Genomic DNA, 25,953 nt, shown 5'->3' with positions numbered 1-25,953 from the left:
AGCCACAGCATATCCCAGAGGAATTCTGGTTACGATCCAGAGATGATGGTGTACCAAAAACCAAAGGCCTTGAACCAGACCAATGACTCACTGCATGAACATTTGACAGCAAAACCGATGGGACAAAGAGGTATTCTATAGGGCACACTGAAGCCCCCATTGCCACCAGGATAGATGAAGAGGTTTGGAGAAGCAGGAAAGAAGCAGCAAAGAGATTCTTCTGTTGTTGTGGATTTTGTTTTGGTTTTGATGTGGGTTGTTTTGTGCTTTTGTTCGCTTGAGTGCTTACTTTGATTTGTTTCCTTATGGGGGGTGTGGCAGGGATGAGGGGAGGACAGGGGACTGGGAAGTGAATGGAATTGGGATGCCTGATGTGAAACTCCCAAAGAGTCAATAAAGTTTTAAAGAAAAAAAAACTAAAGTTGATCTTTAAAAGTCATGGCATTACAAGGCTTGCAGTCTTGTAGTCTCATCCCATCACTTGCCAGTGGAAAAACCAGATTTAAAGGGCTTGACACAGTCAGTGACAGCGCCAGGCTCACAAGGATGCTGTTCAGAAAAAAAGGAAGGGAGGAAGAAGGGACGAAGAGACTAGGGAGGGAGGAACTGTATCAGTTCTTGGAAAATTTCATGCTATATCTTGACCACATCCATCCCATTAGTCCTCCAACTCCCCCATCCACCCCTTACCCTTCCGCCCAACTTTATGCCTTTTGTTATGATGACTACCAAGGCCAATTGAGATATGACCTTAGTAATCTCATGGCTTTTCTGTCCTATGGAAACTACATTGATATATGAGATGATCAGAATGGTTATGTGGCTTGCATACATACATGCATGCATGCATGCATGTGTGCACAAACATGCATACACTCGTGCGTGCATGCGCGCGCACACACACACACACACAAAACTACTACTACTACTACTACTACTACTACTTTGGGTTGTGAGGAATTTTGAAGGTCACTTTAGATATTATGAAGAGTTTAACCAAATAACCAAATTTTACTAATATAGGCATTCTACCAAGTATTGTGGGCTAAGGAATAAAATATATAGATTCCTACACATTTTTAAAGATGACAAGGTCCTTTTTTTAAATAAAAACAAAAAGTAAATGAAACATGAGCTACTGATAGTAAGAGTATATTCTAATTATGCATTGGGATGTCCTTTCTACAGATTCTAACTTATGGGCCAATGCATGTTCTGGCTTTTGTTAATTTTATATGCTTACATACATTATGAGACAACAGTGTTTCAATAGCCTATGAGACCAACTTAAAAATGGGAAAAGTAGATATAAACACAGTCAATAACAAATGAACACACAAAGTTGTTTGTGCCACCCACCCCTAGGGTAATTATGATTTTGACAGCGAAAAACTAAATTCACATAGTAGGAAAACAAATGTCTTAGGCATTCGGAGCCTGGAGAATTTGGCCAAACTATTGTTCCTGGCGCACAGTTTGTGTCTTCATGCTCAGATGTTGTTGAAACAGCAGACTTAAAAGAAATAATGTCAATGAATCCTACCAAGCACTATACATGACCTCTGGGGTAATTAGCAATCATTCAAAAGCAACAAGACTAAAATGTTCTATTCTTTATTACTGTCAGCTCTTATCTTGATCAGCATTTTAATAAAGATGGTTCGTTTCTAAGACAGTTTCATGAATCAGTCATAATTACATTCTGACACGCAGTGAATAGTAAAGCGAAACTAAATATCACTTCATCAACCTTTCTAACCTTTATGCAAGTATTAACTGTAAATAATTTTTACACAATCCTACAACAGGAAATCTGCATATTTCTTAGCTTTGTACATACTTTACCCCAAATGAGTTTTCTGTGACCTATACCTGAAAAACACAATCAGCCATAATTATCCAGTTTTGTGAGCTGTTCAGGTGTTGCCTTTCAGAGTTCAAACCAACTTCAAGTATAAAAGGCTACTTTACTCTACAAATGGTACAATATGCAAAGTGGGTTAAGTAGCCAAAGGCATCTCAGAGCATCATGGCTTAAAAGAAGTCTGCCCGGAATCACAGTGTCATAAGAAAGCTATCCTTAAGCAAAGTGACTCTCACAAAAATTGATCCGCAGATCACACATGGAGGAGCAGGCTACTGATGACTGAATTACAGCTAAGAGATGCTGGAAGGAGACTACTAACTGAATGCAAGCTGGGCACTCATGTATCTGATGCCAAGTAGCTCAAGGGAGTGTCTGAAAATGTCAGAAATGGGAGACTGGCCTAGGGGCGGTGCTCTGAGACTGGGCACTCCAGCTAACCCACCTCAGCTTTCCCTCACCCTCGTGTAACATATAGGGTACTGCTGAGTTTTCAAGTGACTAATTTATTTTTGTTGAGGACTAATTTGAAAATATTCGGGGCCATCGAAGTGAACATAAATCAACAACCAAAGCAAATTAACACTAGATTTTGGGTGGCCCGGCTGTCCCTGATCACTCAAAAATCTCCAAGGAAATGCAATGCTTTCTCAGAAGCAAGTTCTTCCCCGGGAGTAAAATAACCCTGCACAGACTATTGTGGACACAGAGCCAGGTTGCCAGGCTTGTACTTCACTCAAAAATAAAAGAAAGTTTACAGGGAATATACTAAGTAATATTTTAGTCAAACTGATCTCATTTAAAAACATAAATGCTATACCTAGTAACACACTTTGCTTTACTTAGTGCCATTTCAATTTTAGGATGAGCGCTTCACAGAAGGCAGGCTAAAGTTATTCCCTGTACGATTTCTTACTATCTTCCTTATAAAACAACCTTACTAGGAGGTTACTGATTTTAAGGCAGAAGATGTTCATCAACTGGAGAGGACTAAAACACAAAAATGTGTTGTTCCTTGTGTGATAAATTTTATCTAATTTTTCTACTTGGCTTTCCTGTGCACAGTCCTTTCTGCTACTGGAGGTGCCGGCTAAGCACCGGAGGGTGGGGAGATGCGTTGATTTTTTTAAAAAAAAAAAAAAAAAAAAAAAAAAACAGATTTTCTAGAAGAAAAAAAAAACGGTGGTTAAGATTTAAACAAAGCTAAAGATGGCTCCCTCTGAGCCCTGATGAGGTCCCCTACCTCATTAGAGACAACTGAAAACTTGGGATCCATTTTTGTTTCAAGAGAATCCAAAAGTCCCTGGTATAAAGCAGACTTGGGGGTGCAGGGCCCATTCAGTCTTTCTGCTCCACAACCAATACGACAAAAGTATAAAACCCTGCCTCGCTGCCACAATGACTCTTCCCACATCAAAGGCTTTGCACCACCACGGGTTTTTTTTTTCTTCAAAATTTATTCAAGCTAAGGGCAGAGAGACAACGATTCATACACGCTAATTATGCCTAATTATCTCTTCCCTTTTCTGACCAGCTCCGGCCAGGGCTAAGTGCTATCTGGATTTCTCACAACCTCCCTCTGCCCTGTCCGTCCAGCCCCACAGTGGGGGCTTTGAAGAGAACAGTTGTGGCTTTTCAGAGGTTCCTCAATGTAGGGTTCAAGCAAATTAAATAATGATTCTGTTAGTTTTGACACGATTGTGCGTTAAATATGAGGACCTCTTGGTTAATTTGGCAAATTCCTCACATCTCCTCATGGGTAGACTCATAGTAACACCCTCTCTTAAAGGAGCGCCTCCTCATGTCTCCTTTTCATGATCTAAATGAAATGTTTATTGGATTACAGTCCTTCTCTGCGGACTTCCATGGTGGCCTGCGACAGAGCTTAAAAGTTCCTTTAATTGGCTTGAGTTTTAGGGGAGGGGAAAGGGAGAACTCTATTTCACATTACATCACTAGCCGAGAAAATTGCCATGTATAATTAAACTAATTTATCTCATGATTCAAAGAAGCCACTAATTCATATTTAAGACACACTTCCTTTAAACCATTTTTGTCACCACAGAACTGATTTCTTGTAATTAAACTGAAAATAACTATTTATTCAAGGAAAAGAATTCAAGTCCTAAACTATATATTTTATATGTAAGGCACAGCTGTTTGTATTTCAGTTAAAAGCAAGTATATAACTAATATATTTTATAGAAAATCTTTATTTTCATTTTACAAGACAGGAAAAATATTTTTAAAAGCATATACCCCAAATTACTTTTCCATAGGCTACCTAACACAAAGTTTTCATTTGGAGATAAAGATGAGTAAGAATTACATCTTAAAATTACATCACAACAATTTTTAATTTTAATCCTATTTATCCATTTCAAGAACACAAAACAAAATCACATATTACTGATGAAGTTCCTGTTGCTATCAATATATTTTTCTCAGTAATTTCAAGTCTATTTTTCTCAAGCACAAAATAAGTTCATAGATGACAACACCTTGGGTCAACTTCCTCAATTTATTTAGGCCCAAGAGTCACTAATCCCAGAAATTGACTACACATCAAATGATCATTTTTTTTTGTCTTGTAAGACATCAAACACCCAAAAGGATTCAAATGAACACCAGTGGTTTGTGGGAAACCAGCATTCTCTTGAGACCAGGAGTCTGCACGGTACTTCTCTTCTCCTTTGTCTCTCGCTCAGTTCTAAATATTAATAAGGCAGCTCCCAAGTAAAGACATCACCGGGCTGACAAAGAGACCCCTGGAAGACTGACTCAGGTGACAGTCGAGTGGAGGGCAGTTGGGTGGACACTAACCCTTAGGCTAACAACCTGAGGGCTCAAGTACCAAAAGGCACCATGACCACACGGGCAAACTGCTCTCAGCAGCTGTGGAAGCCACCGCAAGACAAAGCAACAAGATCCATTTATTTAACAACTCTAAAACCCTAGTGGCAGTACTGGACAAGGGATGAAGGCCACGATGTCTTGTCTGAAGGCATGAGCATCTTTTCTACTGCTTGCAGCTGCAGACTATAGCAAAGAACATCCTCCAAGTGCCCACTAGCAGGATACGACCCTTGGAAAACAGATCATAAAATCTAACAGCAGCTTTTTAAATGTTTTTGATTAAGAAAATGTAACAGCTGCACAGTGATGGTGCACACCTTTAATCCCAGCACAAGGGAGGCAGGGACTGGCAGATCTCCGGGAGTTCGAGGTCAGCCTGGTCTACAGAGCAAGTTCTAGGACAGCCCCCAAAGCTACAGAGAAACCCTATCTCAAACAAACAAACAAACAAAAAATAGTTCAGAAATATTACCAAGTAAAAGATATGTAGTCATCCTTGAACTAAATAGTACAAACTTAGAAGCAACAAAACTGTTACTATCCTCAATGATTAAGTATATATGCATTTCATATTTAAAATCAACTCATGCTAAATCAAAATACAATGCTTCCAAATGAGCAACGTTTTGTCAGAAATGGAAAATTCTGAAGAGTTGATGTTAGGACCTATTGTTCTCTAATTTCATTTCCTAGATGATACTGATGAAAGAGAAAATCATACTGTAGGATGCTCTGCTGGCTGCTGTCCACAGCTCAGTCCTAATCACCTAAAATTTAATTTTAAGAGGAAAAGAAGAACTCTCAAAAAGTAGCAGCCTGTTGTCACTGTAAAAGACGATCAGAATGCTGACTTACTGGTGACAGCCTATCTTTGTTAGAAACATGGCAAAGGCGACCACACAGGACAGTACCCACGGGGATGGCATGTCAGAGTTGTTCTAGAGTTAAACTGACGATGAAAATCCTAAAAGGACAGTGAGGTTCACACCGAAGCTCTCAACTTTAAAATCTACACATAGCATTTCCTTCACTGTGGAGCGAATCATACAAAACTGTCTGCTTGGTAAGCGATGGAGTGAACAGAATTTTTACCCAAATACAAAAGACAGGTCTAAACAGTCACCTGTTTCCAGAACCAAGCAGATGGGACTAGAAATACTTTTGCTAGCCAATCCCACCCTTAAGGTTAATACGATTCTTCTGTCAAAATATCAGTTAGTCCTCCACACCTTTAAGATCACAATTTTAAATACTAATGATAGCACAGATTGTGTGGAATGAAAATTATTCAATCACTATGCACTTAAGACCTATTTTAATCTGTCTAAACTTACTGGGCACCATGGCTCACATCTCGACTCCTAGCACTCAAAAGCCTGAGGCAATCCTTTTGCCTGAGTTACACTGTGAGATTTGGGCCAGTCTGCCATATAGATTAAGACTCTGCCTCTGCTGGTGGCGCACGTCTTTAATCCCAGCACTTGGGAGGCAGAGTCAGGCGGATCTCTGTGAGTTGGAGGCCAGCCTGGTCTACAAGAGCTAGTTCCAGGACAGGCTCCAAAGCCACAGAGAAATCCTGTCTCCAAAAACCAAAAACCAAAAAAACAAAAACAAAAAAAAAAAACAGACTGCCTCTAAAGCCAGGCAGTGGTGGTGCTCGCCTTTAATCCCAGCACTTTGGAGGCAGAGGTAGGTGAATCTCTGTGAGTTCAAGGCCAGCCTGGCACACAGAATGAATGCCAGGACAGGCTCCAAAGCTACACAAAGAAATCCTGTCTCAAAAAAACCAAACAAAACAAAACACCTCACACAGTTTAAAGATTCTGTCTCCTAAATAAATAAATAACAAAACAATCAATGTAAAAGCTAGAGCTACAGATATGCCTTCAAAGTAGAATACTTATTTGACCAACATGTGCAAGTGCCTGGATTCAATCTCCAGGACTGCAAATAAATACAGAAGTATGTGTGCATGTCTGTCTGTCTGTCTGTCTGTCTGTCTGTCTGTCTGTCTCTCTCTCTCTCTCTCTCTCTGTGTGTGTGTGTGTGTGTGTGTGTGTGTGTGTGTGTGTGTGTGTAAATAGCATTTTCATTTGATTTTAACAAAGCCAATAAATCTCAAATTACGGAATCATCTGCAACTGTACACTGGCCACTCTCTTGGCTCTTAGCCCACCAACCTCCTTCTTTTCCAGCACTCCTTTATCCTGCTTTTGAAGTAACACTTTCTCTGATAGCTGCTACTGAATCTACCCTAGCACAGGGTTTCTGTTACATGAATAAGTAAAATTTTCTAGGAAAAATATGCTGTTTACACATATTAGTTTAAATAGCTGCTTGTGCCTCGCACACTTTATTTTTGTTTTGTTTTGGTTTAATTTTGGGGAGAGGGGTTGGGTTTATTTTGGGTTTTAGGGTTTTTGTTATAGTTTGTTTTTGTCTGATTGTTTGTTTTTGCTTTTTGAGACAGGGTTTCTCTGTGTAACAGCCCTAGCTGTCCTGGAACTCACTTTGTAGACCAGGCTGGCCTCAAACTCACAGAAACTGGCCTGCCTCTGCCTCCCGAGTGCTAGGATTAAAGGTGTGCTGTGCACCACCATTGCCTGGCTACTGCACACACCTTATCAATGAGGATCCATACACTGTCTAAAAAAAGACAGAACATAAATATTTTAGACTTTCAAGACCACTAGTCTGCTTCAAGGACTCAACTCTGTTGCTATAGTGTGAAAAGAGCTACAGACAACATACAAAGAAATGAGCATGAAGCTTTTCAATAAAGCTTTATTCACAAAAACAGGTAACAATCTAGATGTGGCTACAGCTTCTATGTGCTGACCTGGATAGAGATATCAAGTTTCTGTAAAATATTGCAGTGTAGAGGCCAAGACAGACACATCAAACTGTAAAGAACAGTCTGTGCAGATACTGGCAACTGCTTTAGCAATTTTTCCGGTATACATACTTCAGAAGAATTATCTAAATTGTGTCAGATGGTCATCAGAGAGTTTCAAATTACAGACTTTAAAGTTTACTATATTAATTATCTTTTTAACTAAGAGCACTAAGTGTCAACATGGTTCCTTCTGTTTGCATGCTACACCAAACACATCCTGCTTTTATTTGGAGGCAAGGAGAGGGAATCTAAGTCTTACACAAATTCTCAAAGCCTCAGGTCAACAGAAGAATAGTAATAAGTGGTTTATAAAATATTAATGAACTAATTACTAATCACACCTTAAATGTACAATCCTCATGGTCCATCCTTCCCATACACCCACCTTGATGATCAATGCCCTTTGGCTTTTCCTAGTAATTTTTGACTTTTAAGTCTCAGTGTAAGTATCATGTGCTCTTTGGGGAAACCCTGACATGTGCCACTTTCTCTGTTCAAGCTGCTCATTCAGGTCAAGGCCTCTCTGCCATGTACTTCAGCATCCCGTACTTAATTCAATTACAGAAGTGCTCACATGACATGATAAAAATGTTACTGCCTGAAATGTTTAATCAGATTCAATTCAACCACCACCAATTACTTTACTGTAATATCTCTATTTATAAGTTATTCATTTTGACTGGTGGTGTGAAATCTTAAAAGTAATTTGCTCAGGAAATTTCATGAAGGCTGTAATTCCTAAATTATCATATGTCCAAAAATACATATCTGTAGGGCTTTTAATTTAAATGGCTCTGAAATGTAGCAGGGATTTATTTATTTTTCCACTGGCCTATTTGGGACAGAGTCTCACTATGTAGTCCAGGCTAGCCTTGAATACGCAGTCCCACTGCCTCAACTCCTGAGTACTGGGATGAGAGGAGTATGCCACCACATTGGGCATGTACACAATGACCCAGCTGACAAGATACCATACATATTTTAATTAGTTCATTTTATGTGTATGGGTGTTTTGCCTGAATGTATGTCTGTGCCCCACATCTGCACACATCTGTGAAGTGTCCTCGAAAGAGAGAATTCCAGATGGGTGTGGGTGCTGGGAATTGAACCTAGGTCCCTGAAAGAACAGGCAGTGCTCTTAATCACTGAGCCATCTCTCCAGCCCTGACCCTTTTAAATTTAACACTGTAAGAACAATTGTAATCTACTTTACTTTGGTATTTACTTGAGACAGACAGGTCTCAGTCTCAGATTTTCCCCACTAACTTCTTTACTTATTGATGACAAAGTTTTATGGGATCCTGGATTTGATTATACAACAGAAAAATATATTATTCTTGGTGGAATTAGGCAGATACACAGTGAACACTAAATCTGGATTATTTTCATTTTATAAAACCTGTTTTCTACTTTATCTCTAGGGTTTTTTTTCTAGACATGTGATTGTGATGTGTGACTCAGAGAGTTGAGGCAAGAGGATAAGTCCAACATGAACAAAACAGCAAAAAGCTTTTCACACACACCCACAAACACAGGCGCACACTCACAGATCGAGTGACTGGTGACATCTGCCTGCTTTCCTCATCTGGGGTTATCTCCATAGTAGTTTTTACTTCAACAATCTCCCCTTTGTTTTTATTTCTGCCAGCTCACTTTTCTTCTAATCTTACATTCAATTCATCTCCTTCATCTTATTAGTAAAATGAATTTTAAATTTCTCTTAAAATATTAAAAACTGCATCTTCTCTTGTTGTCTGAATCAGTGCATTAATCGTGGGCTCTGATCAACTAGTCAGGTCTTTTCTTCCTGCTCGTGAGTCTTTCTTCCTATATGTCTTTGTTTATAAAAATAAAGAAGTACATGTGTGTATGTATGTGTGTGTGTATGTGTGTGTGTGTGTTTGTGTGTGACAAGACACACATGCCACAGACATGTGGAGGTCAGAGTATAGCTATGTGCGCACTTCTCTCCTTCCAGATTTACATGGTTCTGAGGATTGAACTCAGGTCCCTGGCCTGAACTGCCTTTAGCCCCCAAGTCATCCCTCCATGGCCTTTTGATGGAGTCCTCCAAGAAGCATGTGTTAGTGTTGGAAGGTCGGCCTTTAGGAGGTGGCTGTGTCATGAGGACACTGTCCTCATGGATAGACTGATGCTGTCATCACGAAAGGAGGCTATTGTGGAGTGCACCCTTCACATTTCTCTCGTCTCTGCCATGAGTGGATACCACATGAGGGCTCACTAGATCCACATGTGGTGGTTTCTGTGATAACAGAATTCATGAGCTCCAGGGCTTCAAGAATAAATCCATTTTTTTTACCAACCCCCCAGCTGCTGATGTTGTTCTAGCCTCGCCAACTGGACAGACACATGCCACATTTACTTGCATAGTGGTCATGTGCAATCCATTTTGCTTTTTGCCAATACTTCAATTTGAATACCAGACTCCTGTCCAGATTTGCTGAGTTCCTAACAAACAAAGAGGGACAAATCTGATCTGTCTAAAATTTTTTCCATTAGAGAATAATATATGTTCATTTCAGAAATTCCATTTCATTTCATTTCATCAAAATCTGAAATTTCATTTCAGAAATCTCTAAAAGAGGAAATCCACTTAAAATCCTATCATTCAGGCACTGATGTGGGATTCCCCTCTGTATGCTGTGAATACCATTGGTTAATAAAGAAACTGTCTTGGCCTGTTATAGGGCAAAGGAGTAGAGTTTGGCAGGGAAAACTAAACTGAATGCTGGGAGAAAGGAGGCAAAGTCAGAAAGATGCCATGGAGACACCAGAGGAGAAAGACGCAAGCAGGAACCTTGCCAGTAGACCATGAGCCTCATGGCAAAATATAAAAGAATAGAAATGGTAATTCTAGATGCAATAGATAGCTAGCAATACACTTAAGTGATTGGTCAAGCAGTGATTTAAGTCATACAGTTTCTGTGTGATTATTTCGGGAGTCTGGGTGGCAGGGAAATGAACAAGCGGTCTCCTACAATAAGGAACAATTTCAACTAACATTTGAGATACATCTTTCTAGTATTTTTCTGTAGAGCATTGTTTTCATCCTTCTATGGCAACAGGCAAGTTCTTGCATCATCCTGCAGTCTATGATCAACAGAACTCTCAGAAAAGCACCCCACAAATAATCACACTGTATCCCTTCATGTGCGTGTGATCACCATTTACCTAACTGCTCCTCAAAACATGTGCTTTGTGTTTAATAGTTTTTATATTTATACTTTTTATGTCTATGTTAAAACATAACTGAATTCCTGAGCTGGGGGTGGAGATACCTGTCTTGCCTATAATTAGATACCAAGGTGTTGGGGATGTTTGCTAAGCACAGAAGCCTTGCATACACTTCCAGCAAGAAGTGGGGGAAAAAGCAAGCTGAGAGCTCACATTCTGAACTGCAAGGGAGAAAGACTAAAGGATGCATAGCTTTGGAAGCCCACCACTCGTGACATACTTTCTCCAGCAAGGCTGCACTTCCTTAACCTACCCAAACAGCTCCACCAACTGGGGACCAAGTATTCAAATAGCAAAGCCTATGCGGGGATATTTTCATTCAAACCACCACATTCTACTCCCTGGCCTCCACAGACTCACGGCCATATTATAATAAAAATATATTTAGTCCAATCCATAAATCCTCATGGTTTTCAATCTCAACACTATTTAAAAGCCCAAAATCTTTTCGGAGACTCAAGGCTATCTCTTAACTATAACCCTCTGTAAAATAAAAATAAAATTTTATACTTCCAACAATAATATAACACAGAATATACATACCCCATTCCTGGTACCAAATTCTATATTAGTTACTTTTCCATTGTGATAAAACATCATTAGCAGGCAACTTAGAGAATAAAAAATTTATCTGGGCTTATAATTCCTGAGGGTTATATCCACAATGGCAGGAATAGTAAGGCAGTAGGTAGAATAGCATGGCAGTAGGCAGGAATAGCATGGCAGTAGGCAGGAATGGCATGGCAGTAGGCAGGAATAGCATGGCAGTAGGCAGGAATAGCATGGCAGTAGGCAGGAATAGCATGGCAGTAGGCAGGAATGGCATGATTGTAGGTAGAATAGCATGGCAGTACGCAGGAATAGGATGGCAGGAGGCAGGAATGACATGGCAGTAGGCAGGAATGGCATGGCAGTAGCAGGAATAGCATAGCAGTAGGCTGGAGCAGGATGCTGCAGGCTCACACCTCAAACCACAAGCACAAAACAGAACACACACTGGGAATGGCAGCAGGCTTCGGGGTTTTAGTGACTGCCTCCAACAAGGCAACACCCAAGCCTCCCCAAGCAGTGCTACCAGCTGAGGACCAAGGATTCAAATGCCTGAGACTAGGGACCATCTCGTTCGTATTAGTAATGTCTTTTATCTTTGGCTGAACATTAAATTATATAACTGCTAAGTATACATAACTTAATAAAGACTGGGACACAAAAGTGGGACATATAGAAGCATTCAGAATAGCCAGGATGAAAACACCTCTCTGGACCAGTGGATTCGCAGGAGAGCCCAGCCTAGAGAGTCTAGATGAGCCACTTATCAAGGGAGGAAATAGGCCTGGAGTACAAGCCATCTTTGTAGATCCCACATGACTTAAAAACAACCCTCCAAAGGATCAACTTAACTACAGGAAATTTATCCACTGATATTTACAGATATTATCGGATTCTCATTTGGCCCAGCCAAGAGAAACACATAGCAGAAATCTACTCTAAAACACATAGTGTGAGGGTCAAATTTGAACTAAACTAAAATCCCCACTCTTGTGCTCTCTCCATGATCCCAAGCTCCCCCAAGTTCCCAAAATGATTCGAACTCCAACCCAGGTATGACTGATGAGGGTATGACTGATGAGGGTATGACTGATGAGGGTATGACTGATGAGGGTATGACTGACTGATGCCTGTCATCTGTAGATAGGCAAGATGTCATTCAGTTAAGTATGAAGCCATCTATACTTAACAAAAGAATCTTCATATAAACACACTGCCCTACTCTGCTTTCTGTTGCTTTGATAAAACAGTGTTCAAAATATTTTTAGGGAAGGAAAGGGTTTACTTGGCTTTCATAAAGAGAACTCAAGGAAGGAGCCTGAGGGGAGAACTGAACAGAGACCAAGGAATGCATTTACTGGATTGCTTCCCAAGCTAGCTTTTTAGATAGCCCAGGCCCCACCTGCCTAGGGACAGGGCTAGCTAACCGCAGAAGGCTGGGCCCTCTTAAATCAATTAGCAATTAAGACAATGCCTCACAGGTATGTCCTCACAGGTATGTCCCCACAGGTATGTCCCCACAGGTATGTCCCCACAGGCATGTCCCCACAGGCATGTCCCCACAGGCATGTCCCCACAGGCATGTCCCCACAGGCATGTCCCCACAGGCATGTCCCCACAGGTATGTCCCCACAGGTATGTCCCCACAGGTATGTCCCCACATGCATATTCCCAGCAAATCTGATGGAGGTCATGCTTTCGTGAGTTTCCCTCACCCCAGTGACTCTAGTCTGTGTCAGGCTGACCCAAGAGTAAGACCCAGCAGAAAGACAGACGAGCTCCCACAGAACCAGCTCTAGTGTCTTGTCACTGAACTCAGTTATGTTACATGTAAGAAATCCTTTGAATGAAGTGGACATTTTAGATATTTTCTAATGCAATCTTTACTTTCTTGGGCATGTCAGTTCATGCTCAATTATGGATTATTCATCTCTGGTGTTCTTCTCTCTTCAGAAAAATTAAGAGTAGAAAAGGGAATGAAAATGACATCTAATTCAGCCAGTTTAGTTGTCTACTGATGGTGCTGTATATCGAATTATGATAAATTACTGACCAAAAAAAAAAAAAAGGAAAGAAGATTTATGCTCTCCCTCCTCCCCCCAAAAAAGTATATAGACGAAGGTCTGTGAGCCTTCTCTTTCTACAGCTTGCCATACGAAGATACTATTTTGGGCATCTATTTTTTCCATTTCTTGTTTGTGTTTTGGTCTCTTTGTATGGTACATACTTTGGAGTATGAAGGAAATCTACCTCTCCCCGTGTGTGAAGCATGAATACCAAAGGAGACATTACCGACAGTCTGGGGCCTCTGAAAACGCTTTCCCCACATCTAAAAATACCTCAGAGAAATTCAAATCCACGGGAAACAAAAATTGTCAGGGAAACAGATGTTTGAACACCAACAATAATCCAGCTAAAGTGTGTGTCAAAGGGATTGTCTGACTGTGTGCTTAGAGTATTTGAAGGCAATTCCACTCCTTCTTAGGAAGAATTTTTGAAGTTTAGTTTTCGTTAAATAAAACTTTATTCTTTTTCAGATATGGTGATAAGAACTGAGAACATTTAAATACCTAAAATTAGATAAATTACATTTGGCACATAATTGTGCTAATTTGGGAACAATATACTTTGCTTTCTTAAGTATTTGTGTACATTTTACATTCTCAAGTAGATTATAAAGACCTGGAGATAAAAATCCCCTATCTTGTAATTCTATTACTTACTGTGACTAGTGTGGCACTTTGCACATAGTAGGCTTTCAGGAAATATGGGCAGACTATAGAATTAGTGAATAATCATGTAGAAATTACTTAAAATTAACAGTAAAAAAGGAGGCTATTTTATTCTTAATGATATTGTAATGAAGACTATTTTAGACTCAATGCAGCAATGATACACACAAATATTTAAACTATTTATGTGCCTCAACTTGACATAATTTCATGATAACTTGATGGCAATCACATTTAAATATATTAGAATATTTTTGTAATAATGGTGTTCTAGAATAGCAACTTTAATAGCTAGGAAAACATGTTAATAATGGCCATTAGCCCGAAAGAAACAAAGAACACCAAACATTTTTTTCAAGATAAATGTATAAACTTAAACATTCTGCTATAATATTTATGAGCAAACCTTAAATTAAGATTTATAAAATGTAAACTATCAAATGTGTCAGCTAGGAAATAATTTGGACTATATTTGTCATTTTTCCCATGTACACATGGGGAAATACTGTTTTTAAAAGGTATCTTTCACTGTCTAAATATGAAGATGAATTCTGCTTGATGCAAGACCGAGGTGCTGCTACAGAATCACTGAGTGATCACCCGCATGTCTCAGGCAACGGATGAACAAATGATTCCCCCTTACCTTCAGGACAGCTATAAATGGTACAAAGTTAGCCCTCTGGAGTCCATTTTTATAGAGATCTGAAACAAACAAATACATGAGCTTTTTACTTAGCTTCAACCACAATGATACTTTTTCTTTTAGGCTGGCAAATGAAGCTTTCTACTGACGAAGAAAGCACAGGAAAAGCTGACCAAAATTATTTCTGTTCAGACAGGACCAAGACTCTGACTACATTTTTAATAGAAGAAAAATGAGCAGTTACAGAAAGGAAATCAGAAGCGTCCCAGCTCCTGGCTTTACATGGGAGGAAGGCGCAATGAAAATGCAAAGTCACGCCTTCCAGAGTCCTGAGTCAAAGCATCCGTGTAAGAAGACTCAGAGCTGGGTGTGGTAGTGGTGCCTCTAATCCCAGCACTCAGGAGGCAGAGGCAGGAGGATCTCTGAGTTCCAGGACAGTCAGGACTATAGAGAAACCCTATCTCTAAAAACAAAAAGGAGGAGGAGGAAAAGGAGACAACACATCTCAAAGTCCTTAGCCCTTAAACATAGAAGATTATATCAGGAAGGAAATCATCTATTCTGGTCCTGTAAATTCGCAGTAACTAATTAAAAGTCATGTAAAATTAATCCTTTCAGAAAATACATTGATAGACAAAACTGCTCCTGAATTTGTCCTAAGGTCACATATTTGATTAAAAGGTAAGGAAAAGCCACTGTAATGAATTGTCTGAAAATCAAAATACTCTTTTTAATAAGCTAAAACACAAGGTGATTATATCAAAGGTAGTATTTTCTTCCTTACATGATTTTCAACATACATATGTGTCACAGTGAATGTATGCTTACACAAAATATAGATTCATAAATATACTTATTTTCAAAAGTAAACAAAAAGAAAATAGCAATAGACTTTAAAGATTCTATACTTTTCTTTTAAGAAAGGCTTTTGCCAAATAGAGAGGCACACATATGTAACTGCAGCACTCAGGATGGCACACATATGTAACTGCAGCACTCAGGATGGCACACATATGTAACTGCAGAACCTTTAAAATATTATTAAGGAAAACTTCGGAAAAAAATTTCCAAGAGTTTGAAATTTTATTGCATCAACCAATTGTCTCTTATAGACATTCTATAAAGCTCATGATTTTTTAAAAACTATAAAAATAGAAATAGTAAAAAGGTTTCCTCAATAGTAAATACACAAATTAGATTACACTGTATCTTGCTTTTTTTCGAAATAGAGCATTATAGGATCTTTTCTATATTTCCTTGTTTAGAGAAAATTTTATAACTGGGATAGATTTCAACTGCTATATTTTATGAAAATAAAATGATTATTAGAAAACATCTGTTCTCCTTAGAAGTGCTCACCGTGGCATCATGACAGTGAAGGAAGAGGCTGCAGGTGGTCTGTGGCAATTGAAAAGCTTCAGCTCACTTACATCCAAATTTTGATTTAGGGGCATCACAAAAGGTAAGATAATGCTGGCCTAGCTCTGAGGATATTAAACTTCAACATGAGATCCTTTCTTGGCTATGATCCTTACTTCCATTGAGAAAAATAGGTAAAATTTGAGAAATGGGTTTACAATCAGATATTCCCATAGTTCTCACCAATTGCAAAGCTGCTGGAGAAGCTGCATTAAAATGTGGTGGGGCCTAGGTTGGTGGTAAAGTGTTTTCTTGGCATGCATGAGGCTCAGGCTCAACATCCAGACCTTCATTTGTAACATCCCCAACCAAGAAGCAATCCAGATGTGTAGCATTTGGTGAGTAGATAACAAATCATGCACATCTGCACAATGGAATACTATTCTGCAATTTAAAAAGATAAACTAAGTGTACAATAGGCGAATCTCAAGAGAAATGAGACCCAACACAAAATACACTGGGTAGTTCCCTTGATACAGACTAGAGAAAAGACAAGCCCATCAACAGCAACCAAAGCAACTCAGTGTGGTTTCCTGAGGAAAGACCAAGGATCCACAGTGAGTGAGGAGAAAGAAGGCGGCAACAGTGAGTGATGATGAAAGAAGGTGGGGCCAACAGTGAGTGATGATGAAAGAAGGCGGGGCTTACAGTGAGTGATGACAAAAGAAGGCGGGGCTAACAATGAGGGATGATGAAAGAAGGCGGGGCCGACAGTGAGTGATGACAAGAAAGCGTGGCCAACAGTGAGAGATAATGAAAGAAGGCGGGGCCGACAGTGAGTGATGCTGAAAGAAGGCGGGGCTTACAGTGAGTGATGACAGAAGGTGGGGCTAACAATGAGTGATGATGAAAGAAGGCGGGGCCGACAGTGAGTGATGACAAAAGAAGGCGGGGCTTACAGTGAGTGATGACAGAAGGTGGGGCTAACAATGAGTGATGATGAAAGAAGGCGGGGCCGACAGTGAGTGATGACAAAAGAAGGCAGGACCCATAGTGAGTGAAGACAAAAGGACACAGAAAACTTTGGGGAGAAGCAGAACTATTTACTACGTGGTTGTGGTGATGGTTTAAACAACGAATTTTTATTTTTTTTGAAATGTATGAGTACTGCATTTACATGACCCCCACAGATTGACAGTTCTTAAAATGTGACATTTCTATTATATATTAGATATCCTTTTATAAGAACATACCAACAGTAGTGAACATCTATGAGCGCAACAGTCTAGAAAAAAGCTAAGGTGTTATTTTTAAGCTGTTTGTTTTGCTGTTGTTGTTTGGTTGGTTTTTGGTTTTGGTTTTTTGTTTTTGTTTTTTTGAGACAGGGTCTAACTATGCTGTCCTAACTGGCTGCTCTGGAACTCACCATGCAGACCAACTTGGTCTCAGAGAACTGCCCACCTTTGTCTGAGTAGTGCTGAGATTAAAGGCGCGTACGGCCACACCTCTCCTATCTTTGTTTAATGCTATAGGAGACTGACAAGCACACACTGTTGGAGGTCTGAGATCAATGAGAGCAGCGAAAGCTCGCTTGCTGTTGAGTAAAAGATTTCTACTCGTAGCAAAATGAAAGGAGAGCTAAGCCTTACAGACTGAAGGTTTCAAAGGGTTAAATTTTTAAAACCCAGCCTTTACAAGAACATGGGATTCAAACATTATGTTCTGAGGGTTATTTTCTAAACATAATCCTAATCAGGAATCCATTGGCTTGAAAATCTTTAGGTTTTTATGCAATGGAAAAGGGGCTGTAGTTATTAAATTGAAATTCCTCTGTAATTCAAATATTATGCTAATTACAATACAATAGTTCTACCTCCTGAAATATTATTTAGCTACAAAGGGTTTCACAGTTAGTTTCAACTTCCTTAGCTGTAAAGATTTCATATTATACTTATATCAACAGTTGCCATGATTTACTAAATACCAGTTAAAAATTCACTAGTGATTTTTTAAATGATTTCTGAACAGAGCTAAATGAACACTTGGTTGTGTAAGATAGAGGACCGGGATTACGGCCATTCATTTGGTAGAGAATGGTATGAGGACTCTAAAACTGTGCGGAGTGAGGAGCTGTAATAACACTCCGGGACAAATGCATGCAGAGAGGGTTCTGAAGTAATGACAAGCGCATTGAGGCTGTGGAGACGCATGTGGATAGCAGATCTTTTCCTTAAAATTCAAGTTTCCAAACCAAGAGGGTGAAAATTCCTATTCATACACGTGCAAACTGGTTTAGAGGATGAAAAGCATTCAACAAAGGTAATTCAAAGAAATTTCCTATAAAATAAGAATAAAATATTTACATGGCTGTCTGGGGCCAATCTGACTTATCCTTCTAAAATATTATTTTACATAGAATTTTTAAGGGCACCTTTAGACCATCTAAGCAGCAATAGCAATTCAGCTTTTCTCTTTCATTATTTAGAAAATATTTTATTAGTTTATTAGAAACTGCAGCCCATAGGGCAAGGACGGTGTGGCAGACCAAATGAAGTCCCACCACGGCAGCCAATGATCTGGGAGAAAGTACCCAAGCTCCAAGATTGCCCTTTTATGTGAGCTGGGCCCCAAGCTTCAGGATGCTGCTACCCAAATTCAGGAAGGTCTTTTCCTTTAGGTAATTATCTCTGGAAATGCCTTTACAGACAAACTCAAGAGATGTGCTCTACTGATCTATAGGTGCCTCTAGGCCAATCAAGTTGAGAATGGAGATGAGATGTGGTTTGGAAATCTCAGGTCCAGGTAGGATTTGTACGCAGAACTTGGAGCTATCCCAGTCTAGTTCTCTGTGGGGCTCTGCTCCACACCTCAAACGCTCTAAACTGACTCTTCAGTCTATAGAACTATGGGTTTGTCATCAGAACCCAAGACGCCAATGTAGCAATTATTATCCCGGGCCCTGAAGCCCACACCGGGCCCTCCTCTAAGTTCTCTCCCTCAGGAATCTGTCTGCTTTTTTTCATTCTCCAGAAACATCAGATAATTGTGTTGACTATTGTGCCCAGAGTTCCTGACTGTCCTCTCCAAGAAAGCTACTTAGCTAGGAGCTTGCTTAGCTCAAAAAGGGGGTTAGCTAGACAAATGCCAACCACTGGTCACTGGTACTTCCTGTCACTGAGCTGCCCATTCTTGTTTCGCAGTTTTATTCATATATGCGGGCTGTTTTACAGATTATGCTCTGAGAAGCATTCTTCAATTTTTTTCTTTTCTAATAATTTAGGAAGTAAAAGGCATAGTTTAAATCCTCAAAGCAAGCTGGCCAGAGTGGCTCCTATCTGCAACCCTGCATCTGGCAGGCTGAGGCAGGAGATCTCAAGTTTGAAGCTAATCTGGGCCACACAAAATAAGGACATTGTCACTCAATGTCACTAACTCCCCTCGGCAGAATTCCCTTCTTGCCTAATCCCCTGAGTGATTTGCCTCACTTGGCACAACTTTCTTCAGCGAAGTCCATCTCGCACTGGCTTTCCCAGGGACTGACGTCCTCACCCTTCTGTTCTCTGTGGTCTGCCAAATAGCACCCATTTCATCACATACAGCTTGATGTCTCCACTTCAGGGCCCCTAAGACTAATATGAATGGAAGTAATTGGAATATCTTCTTACTTCATTAGTTGTCTTTATTTCAGATGATCGCTCAGTAAATGAGTTTTCAGCTCAATTTGTTGCCTTTTTTAAATCTTAAATCTTTTTATTCACACAGTCTACATTTTCCTGATTTTCTTTCCCTTGAGACAGAATCTTGCTATGGAGCCCATAGTGGCCTCACATTTAGCAACCTCCTGACTCACCCTGCCTCGTGTTGGGATTACAGGCATGGACCACCATACCCAACTTCTGACTTTCGAAAAAATTGAAACCGAAATTTCCTGAACCATACTTCTCTTTGCTCTGGTCACTCATCGATTTTTAAAAAGCTGCTGTTCTTTGGCCTTTAATCACATTTAATGCTGTAGTATCTGTCATTGTTCTAACGCTAGGGTGTTTCTGTTTATGAAGACCATGTGTATGCTCAGGACATCTCTGCAATTTAGATAGTGTTTTTATATAGTTCTGGAATTCAAATAAGATATGTGGTTGGGGGCTGGAGAGATGGCTCAGTGGTTAAGAGCACTGGCTGCTCTTCCAGAGGTCCTGAGTTCAATTCTCAGCCACCACATGGTGGCTCACAATCATCTATAATGAGATCTGGTGCCCTCTTCTGCTTTGCAGGCACGTGCAGGTAGAATATTGTATACACGATAGATAGATAGATAGATACAGAGACAGAGACAGAGACAGAGACAGAGACAGAGACAGAGATAGAGATAGAGATAGAGATAGAGATAGAGATAGAGATAGAGATAGAGATAGAGACAGAGACAGAGATAGAGATAGAGATAGAGATAGAGATAGAGATAGAGATAGAGATAGAGACAGAGACAGAGATAGAGATAGAGATGGTTTGCATGGTTCTCCTAATCATCCACCAATTTGTTTTTCTCTTTCTGTCTGTAATTTAGTTCCACGTTGAAAAATGATAGTTGTTAGTCAGGGTTCAGAGAGAGGGTGTCCTGCAATCCTCAGCCATGACTGGGATCTGTAACACATCTCTGACCAAAACTAAGGGGCAAGAGCCAGAGCTCAGGGGGACCACAACAAAACCTTATCTTCCAGACCTGGCAGGATGGTTGCACTCATGAACTCACTGCAGCTGTGGATGCCTGAACAAGACCTGTACAAGAGCAAGCCATGCAACTCCTACCGTCCTAAGGATTCACAACCACCCAACTTCTACCATGAAGTCCTGGGGATTCACAAGCCAGTACACCTAACTGAAGAGCTAGGACTAACTAATTATGGACGGGTGATGGCTTCTAAGGTTGAGAGACTCAGTTGTCTTTAAGGGTGTGGCCCCTGATGAGTTAATCACATGCCAGTGGAAGGTCCCATATCCAGCACGAACTAGAGTCAATGGGCTAGTTAAAAAGAGGAGAAGGGAATCTAGGAATAGTGGAGAAGAGGAGTTGGATGAACAAGATCAAAATAACCTGCATGAAATTCTCAAAGAATTCATTTTTAAAGATGAGAAAGGTTATAGCTGTAGACCTTGACAAGTTCATAACTTCAACAAAAATGCTCCATAGTTCCAATGCTAAATGTAATCCTGTCCTTTGAGGCAAAACACATAGATCTGATATCATATTAAAGCGATAACTCTACTTCCATTTTATGAAATAACTCTACTGGGAAAGGTAGTGGTTTTTCCAAATGTGTTTTCAGCTTTTGTCCAATGCCCACTGAGATGTCATTGTTGTAGTTGTCTTGTTCTGTTGAGCCAGAGTCTCCCTGTTTAGCTCTGAAGAGGCTGGAACTTGCCCTGTAGACCAGGCTGACCACAAACTCACAGAGATCCGTCTGCCTCTGCCTCCCAGATTCTGGGATTAAAGCAAGTACTACCACACCCAGCTAATCTTTTCCTTTAAGTGGTAAAATAAGTAGCATAAATGTAAGTGTGCACACACTGGGAGCCAACTTGAAGTGCTGTCTAGGCCTTTGCTTACTATGAATATACTGCTCTGAATATAATCACATAACACTTTGTCTGGTGGCCTAAGAAAATGGATTTTTCAAATAATTCTAGTCAGGATATTTTAATGCTACCTAATTCATTATCATTATAATAAACAGTACATAGAAAACAAATTTGAACCAACAAGATGACCTGAGTTCAATGCCTGGGAACCATGTGGTAGAAGGAAAGACCCAATCCCCCACTAGTTGTTCACAGACCTCCATAAAACAGATCACGGCACACACTTGAGTGCACATGCATGCTTGTTCAGACATACATATAAAATTTAAAATTTTTTTAATGTTAAAGGCAAAGTTCTGGGGCTGGAAAGACAGCTCAGCGGTTAAGAGCACTGGCTTTTAACTGGCTGCTCTTGCAGAGGATTCAGGTTGGGTTCCCAGCACCCACATGGCGGCTCACAACTATCTGTAACTCCAGTTCCAGGGAATCCACTGGCCTCCAATGGCACCAGGCATGCATGTGGTGTACAGACAAACGTACATGCAATCAAATTATCCATATGCATAAAATATTAAGTTTTTAAAAGTCAAAAGCAGACATTCTAACCTCCTCTGTACCACCCTGGGTTCAGTCTGGTGGCTGCTTTCTTTTCAGTGCTCCAAATTCCGTTGACAGTGAGGAACAACTGCCCAGCTTACACAGTCTACATTCCTTTAACACTGGGTTCCTATTTTTTGAACAGAGTTCTCAAGTTTAATCATTAAGTTAATTTTGAATCTTTAACTAGTTTGATCTACTGAACTGCTAACTCTTTGGGTCACCATCCAATTAATTCTTACTGTTTTTTTTTTCCTGCTGGAATAGCATGAAACTAGAAAAACTTGGAATATTATAAAAACAGAAAAACTTCATTTTGGCACATAAACTATGAGAATTCTGTATGTGAATTTTAAACTGTGGTTCATTTTCGAGTTGTTCTCTACAAATCCACTGCCATCACCGTACCCCAGCTTCCTGATCCTGTGAATCCTGACATGTTTGTCCATGTGCTTCTTGCATGGAGAATAGCTCTGCACTAACAATGTCTCTGGCAAGAGTCCCAGCCTCAACGCTGCTGCCTGCCAATGCATCCTCTTGGGTAGAACAGTCAGACACTGCTAAATCTCCTCCAAGCCACACAGTCCCCACTAGAGAACCATTGTCTGATATCAAGACATAGTCACTTCTTGCCTGGATTCTACAGTCACTTCCGAACAGTTCTACCTGGGTCCACCACATTCCTAGGCTCCACCAAGAAACCCCTTCTTCAGGTTACAAGCAAGGCAATCTTTCCCACTGGGACTCTGTCAGTCCTGCTTGAGGCAAGCTTCCGGGTCTTACATTACCTCTTACAATAAGGCACGCAGATACCTGAGTTCAAGGCCAACCTGGTCTACAGAACAAATTCCCAGGACAGCCAAGGCTACACAGAGAAACTTGTCTCAAAACAACCAAAAATTTAAAAATATTTTTAAAAAATTAGCCTCTGAAGATGGTTTCTGTCCACCCTGCTAAGGGAGATACTCTGGAGCTTGTGAGAGAGGCTGTCAGTTAACCAGTGTCCAGCTGTTGCAACGCTGCGTGCCTAAGCGTCCAACTTTTGTCTTCTCCGAAGGCGAGCTCCAGCTCCAGTTCTGCACACTTTCTGACAGCCCTGAGACCTTGTTCGTGCCTGCAACATCTGTGCTCCAAAGTGTCCCTCAGCCTCTCCTTGTGCCTGTCTGCCTTGCCTTACCACACCAGAACTGCTGGGGTCTTTGAGCTCCTTCAAGACACTGCTCTCCTTTCTAGCCCTGCCAAGCACTACTTTTCCTTCAACAGTATTTGCTACAGAACCTCCTAGATCATTCTAGCACCTCCCTACTTATGGGCATAGCTTTGTCATTGTGCAAAGATAATCCTATTGTCAAGTCAGCTATAGTAGAGGCAAACATCATATTCACTTAGTTGATCTGGTATTTATGTGTGTGTGTAGTGTCACCTGCATATGCATGGGGGGATGAATGTGCACCAGAGCACATATGTGTGTGGAGGCTGTAGGTCTACATCATGTGACTTCCTAGATTATTCTTGTCTTAACTAGTGCTCTATTGCTGTGAAGAGACACCATGACTACAGTAACTCTTTTTTAAAAAAATAATTTATTATTTTTATTTCATGTGCATTCGTGTTTCGCCTGCATGTATGTTTTGTGAAGGTGCTGAATCCCCTGAAACTGGAGTCACAGACAGTTATGAACTGCCATGTGGGTGCTAGGAATTGAACCCGGGTCCTCTGGAAGAGCAGTCAGTGCTCTTAACCTCTGAGCCATCTCTCCAGCCCCTCTTATAAAGGAAAACATTTAATTGAGGGTTTGATTACAGTTTCAGAGGTTTAGTCCATTATCATCATGGCAGGAAGTACAGTGGTGTGCAGCCAGACATGGTGCTGGAGCATAGCTGAGAGTTTTACATCCTCAACCACAGGCAGCAGCAAAGAGAGACTTTGGGTCTGCTGTGGGCTTCTGAAACCTCAAGAAGCCACCCCCAGTGACACACATCCTCCAACAAGTCCTTCCCAACAGTCCACCAACACCTCCCACTTTTTTTCTTTTCTCTTCTTGTCTTTTAGACAGTGTCTCGCCGGCAATTTCATTTAAAAAAAAAAAAAAAAAAAAAAAAGCTCTTGAAAGATGGGGAGATAGCTCAGTGGTAGACTGCTTGTTTGGTCTCTGTTTTTCCATCCCCAAGACTTGGTCCATCCGCAAGCCCTGCTGTCTTTGCCTATAATGGAAACAGCAGCTGACCATTTCCTACCACTGCCCCATCACCTTCCCTCAGCACCGCTGCAACAGCCTTCTTGGTCCTTACTCCCAGTCTCAAAAACTCATCCACACAATCTATTCTCCGCTGCAACCAGAGATCCTTGCAGAAATATATACATTCACATTCTGAGCCCTCATACTGAGATCCACCTCTGTGCTAGGCACTCTGACAGTGCATAGAGCATACCCACACACTCAGATTTTATATATATATCCAGGCCCTCAGAAAGCTGCATCATTTTGGAAGAGGGCAGACAATGACCCAAAAACACAATAAATGCATCAAATAAAGAGAGGCATTAATGCCATGTTATAGACGATAGTTTCTGTACCACCCAGTCCTGTAGCCATTCAGTCCCAAAGAAACACACAAGACTTTTATTAATTATAAATTGTTTGGCCTATTAGCTCAGGCTCATTAATTAGCTTTTACAACTTAAATTAACTCATAATTCTTGTCTATGTTTAGCCACATGGCTTAGTACCTTTCCTCAGTAAGGTAAGACATCTCATTTTGCTCCCTCTGTATCTGGCTGGTGACTGATTCCCTTCTTTTCCTCTTCCCAGAATTCTCTTAATCTGCTCGCCCCACCTATACTTCCTGCCTGGCTACTAGCCAATCAACATTCTATTAAACTAATATAAGAGACAAATCTTTTCAGTGTACAAGAGATTATCCCACAGCATTTTCCCTTTTTCTCTTTTCAAAACAAGAACTCTAAATCTAATCTCCTTTGTTTATCTTTTCTCCTGACCATTATCCATAACAACTTGTAATCAACACTCTAAACAAAGACAAACATCCATAATCTGTTTTTTTTTTGGGGGGGGGAATGTGGGTGTAGTTTTCTAGGCTACTTCCTCCTGATTGGGGGCACTGAAAATCTTATGGAAACCCAAATAAAATTTAGGATTGTGGTCAAGTCCTGACTGGAGTATTCTCTGAGGAAACCTTTCCCTAGAGCAGGGCTGTAAGCTGCTGTGCTTACTGTGACCTGTGCTATTGCTGGCTCCCAACGGCCAGAATACTCTTCCACTCGAGCTGTAATCCTCAGTATTCCTTGGCTCCCGACTACCAGGATCCCTTTCCATCTGAGCTGTGATACTTATAAATATGGCTGCCTGCACCTGGTAACAGTTGAGGAAATTGAATTTAGCATCGTTGAGAAATTATGGGGCACTGAGGATTATGATCTGTGTATCACCTACTATAACACTAAAAATCATGACCAAAAAAAGGAGAAACTAGGCCTTGGCTTGGATGATGACAGCAACAACTAGCAAGCAACGGCCACACTGAGCCCAGGAGACTCTCGCTGTCTGAGAGTACAGCACTGCATATAGTCTCTGGTACATGCCTGCCAGTGTCACAATGCCAACGGT

At 40.5% G+C, this 25,953-nt stretch overlaps 1 protein-coding gene across 6 annotated transcripts in view; it reads right to left on the bottom strand.

Annotated features, from left to right (window-relative positions):
• Positions 1-25,953, bottom strand: part of Afg1l (AFG1 like ATPase) — a 156,575-nt gene that overhangs the window by 70,830 nt on the left and 59,792 nt on the right. For all 6 annotated transcript variants that reach the window (XM_085690825.2, XM_085690822.2, XM_048425158.3 and 3 more), the window contains one exon: positions 14,796-14,854. In XM_085690825.2, the coding sequence (XP_085546951.2) occupies positions 14,796-14,854 (59 nt within the window). The remainder of the gene's footprint in view (positions 1-14,795; positions 14,855-25,953) is intronic.

The sequence above is a fragment of the Myodes glareolus genome, chromosome 1 (genome assembly GCF_982192425.1).
Source record: "Myodes glareolus chromosome 1, mMyoGla1.1, whole genome shotgun sequence".
NCBI classification, from domain to species: Eukaryota; Metazoa; Chordata; class Mammalia; order Rodentia; family Cricetidae; genus Myodes; species Myodes glareolus.
This window is presented reverse-complemented; position numbering and strand designations above follow the sequence as displayed.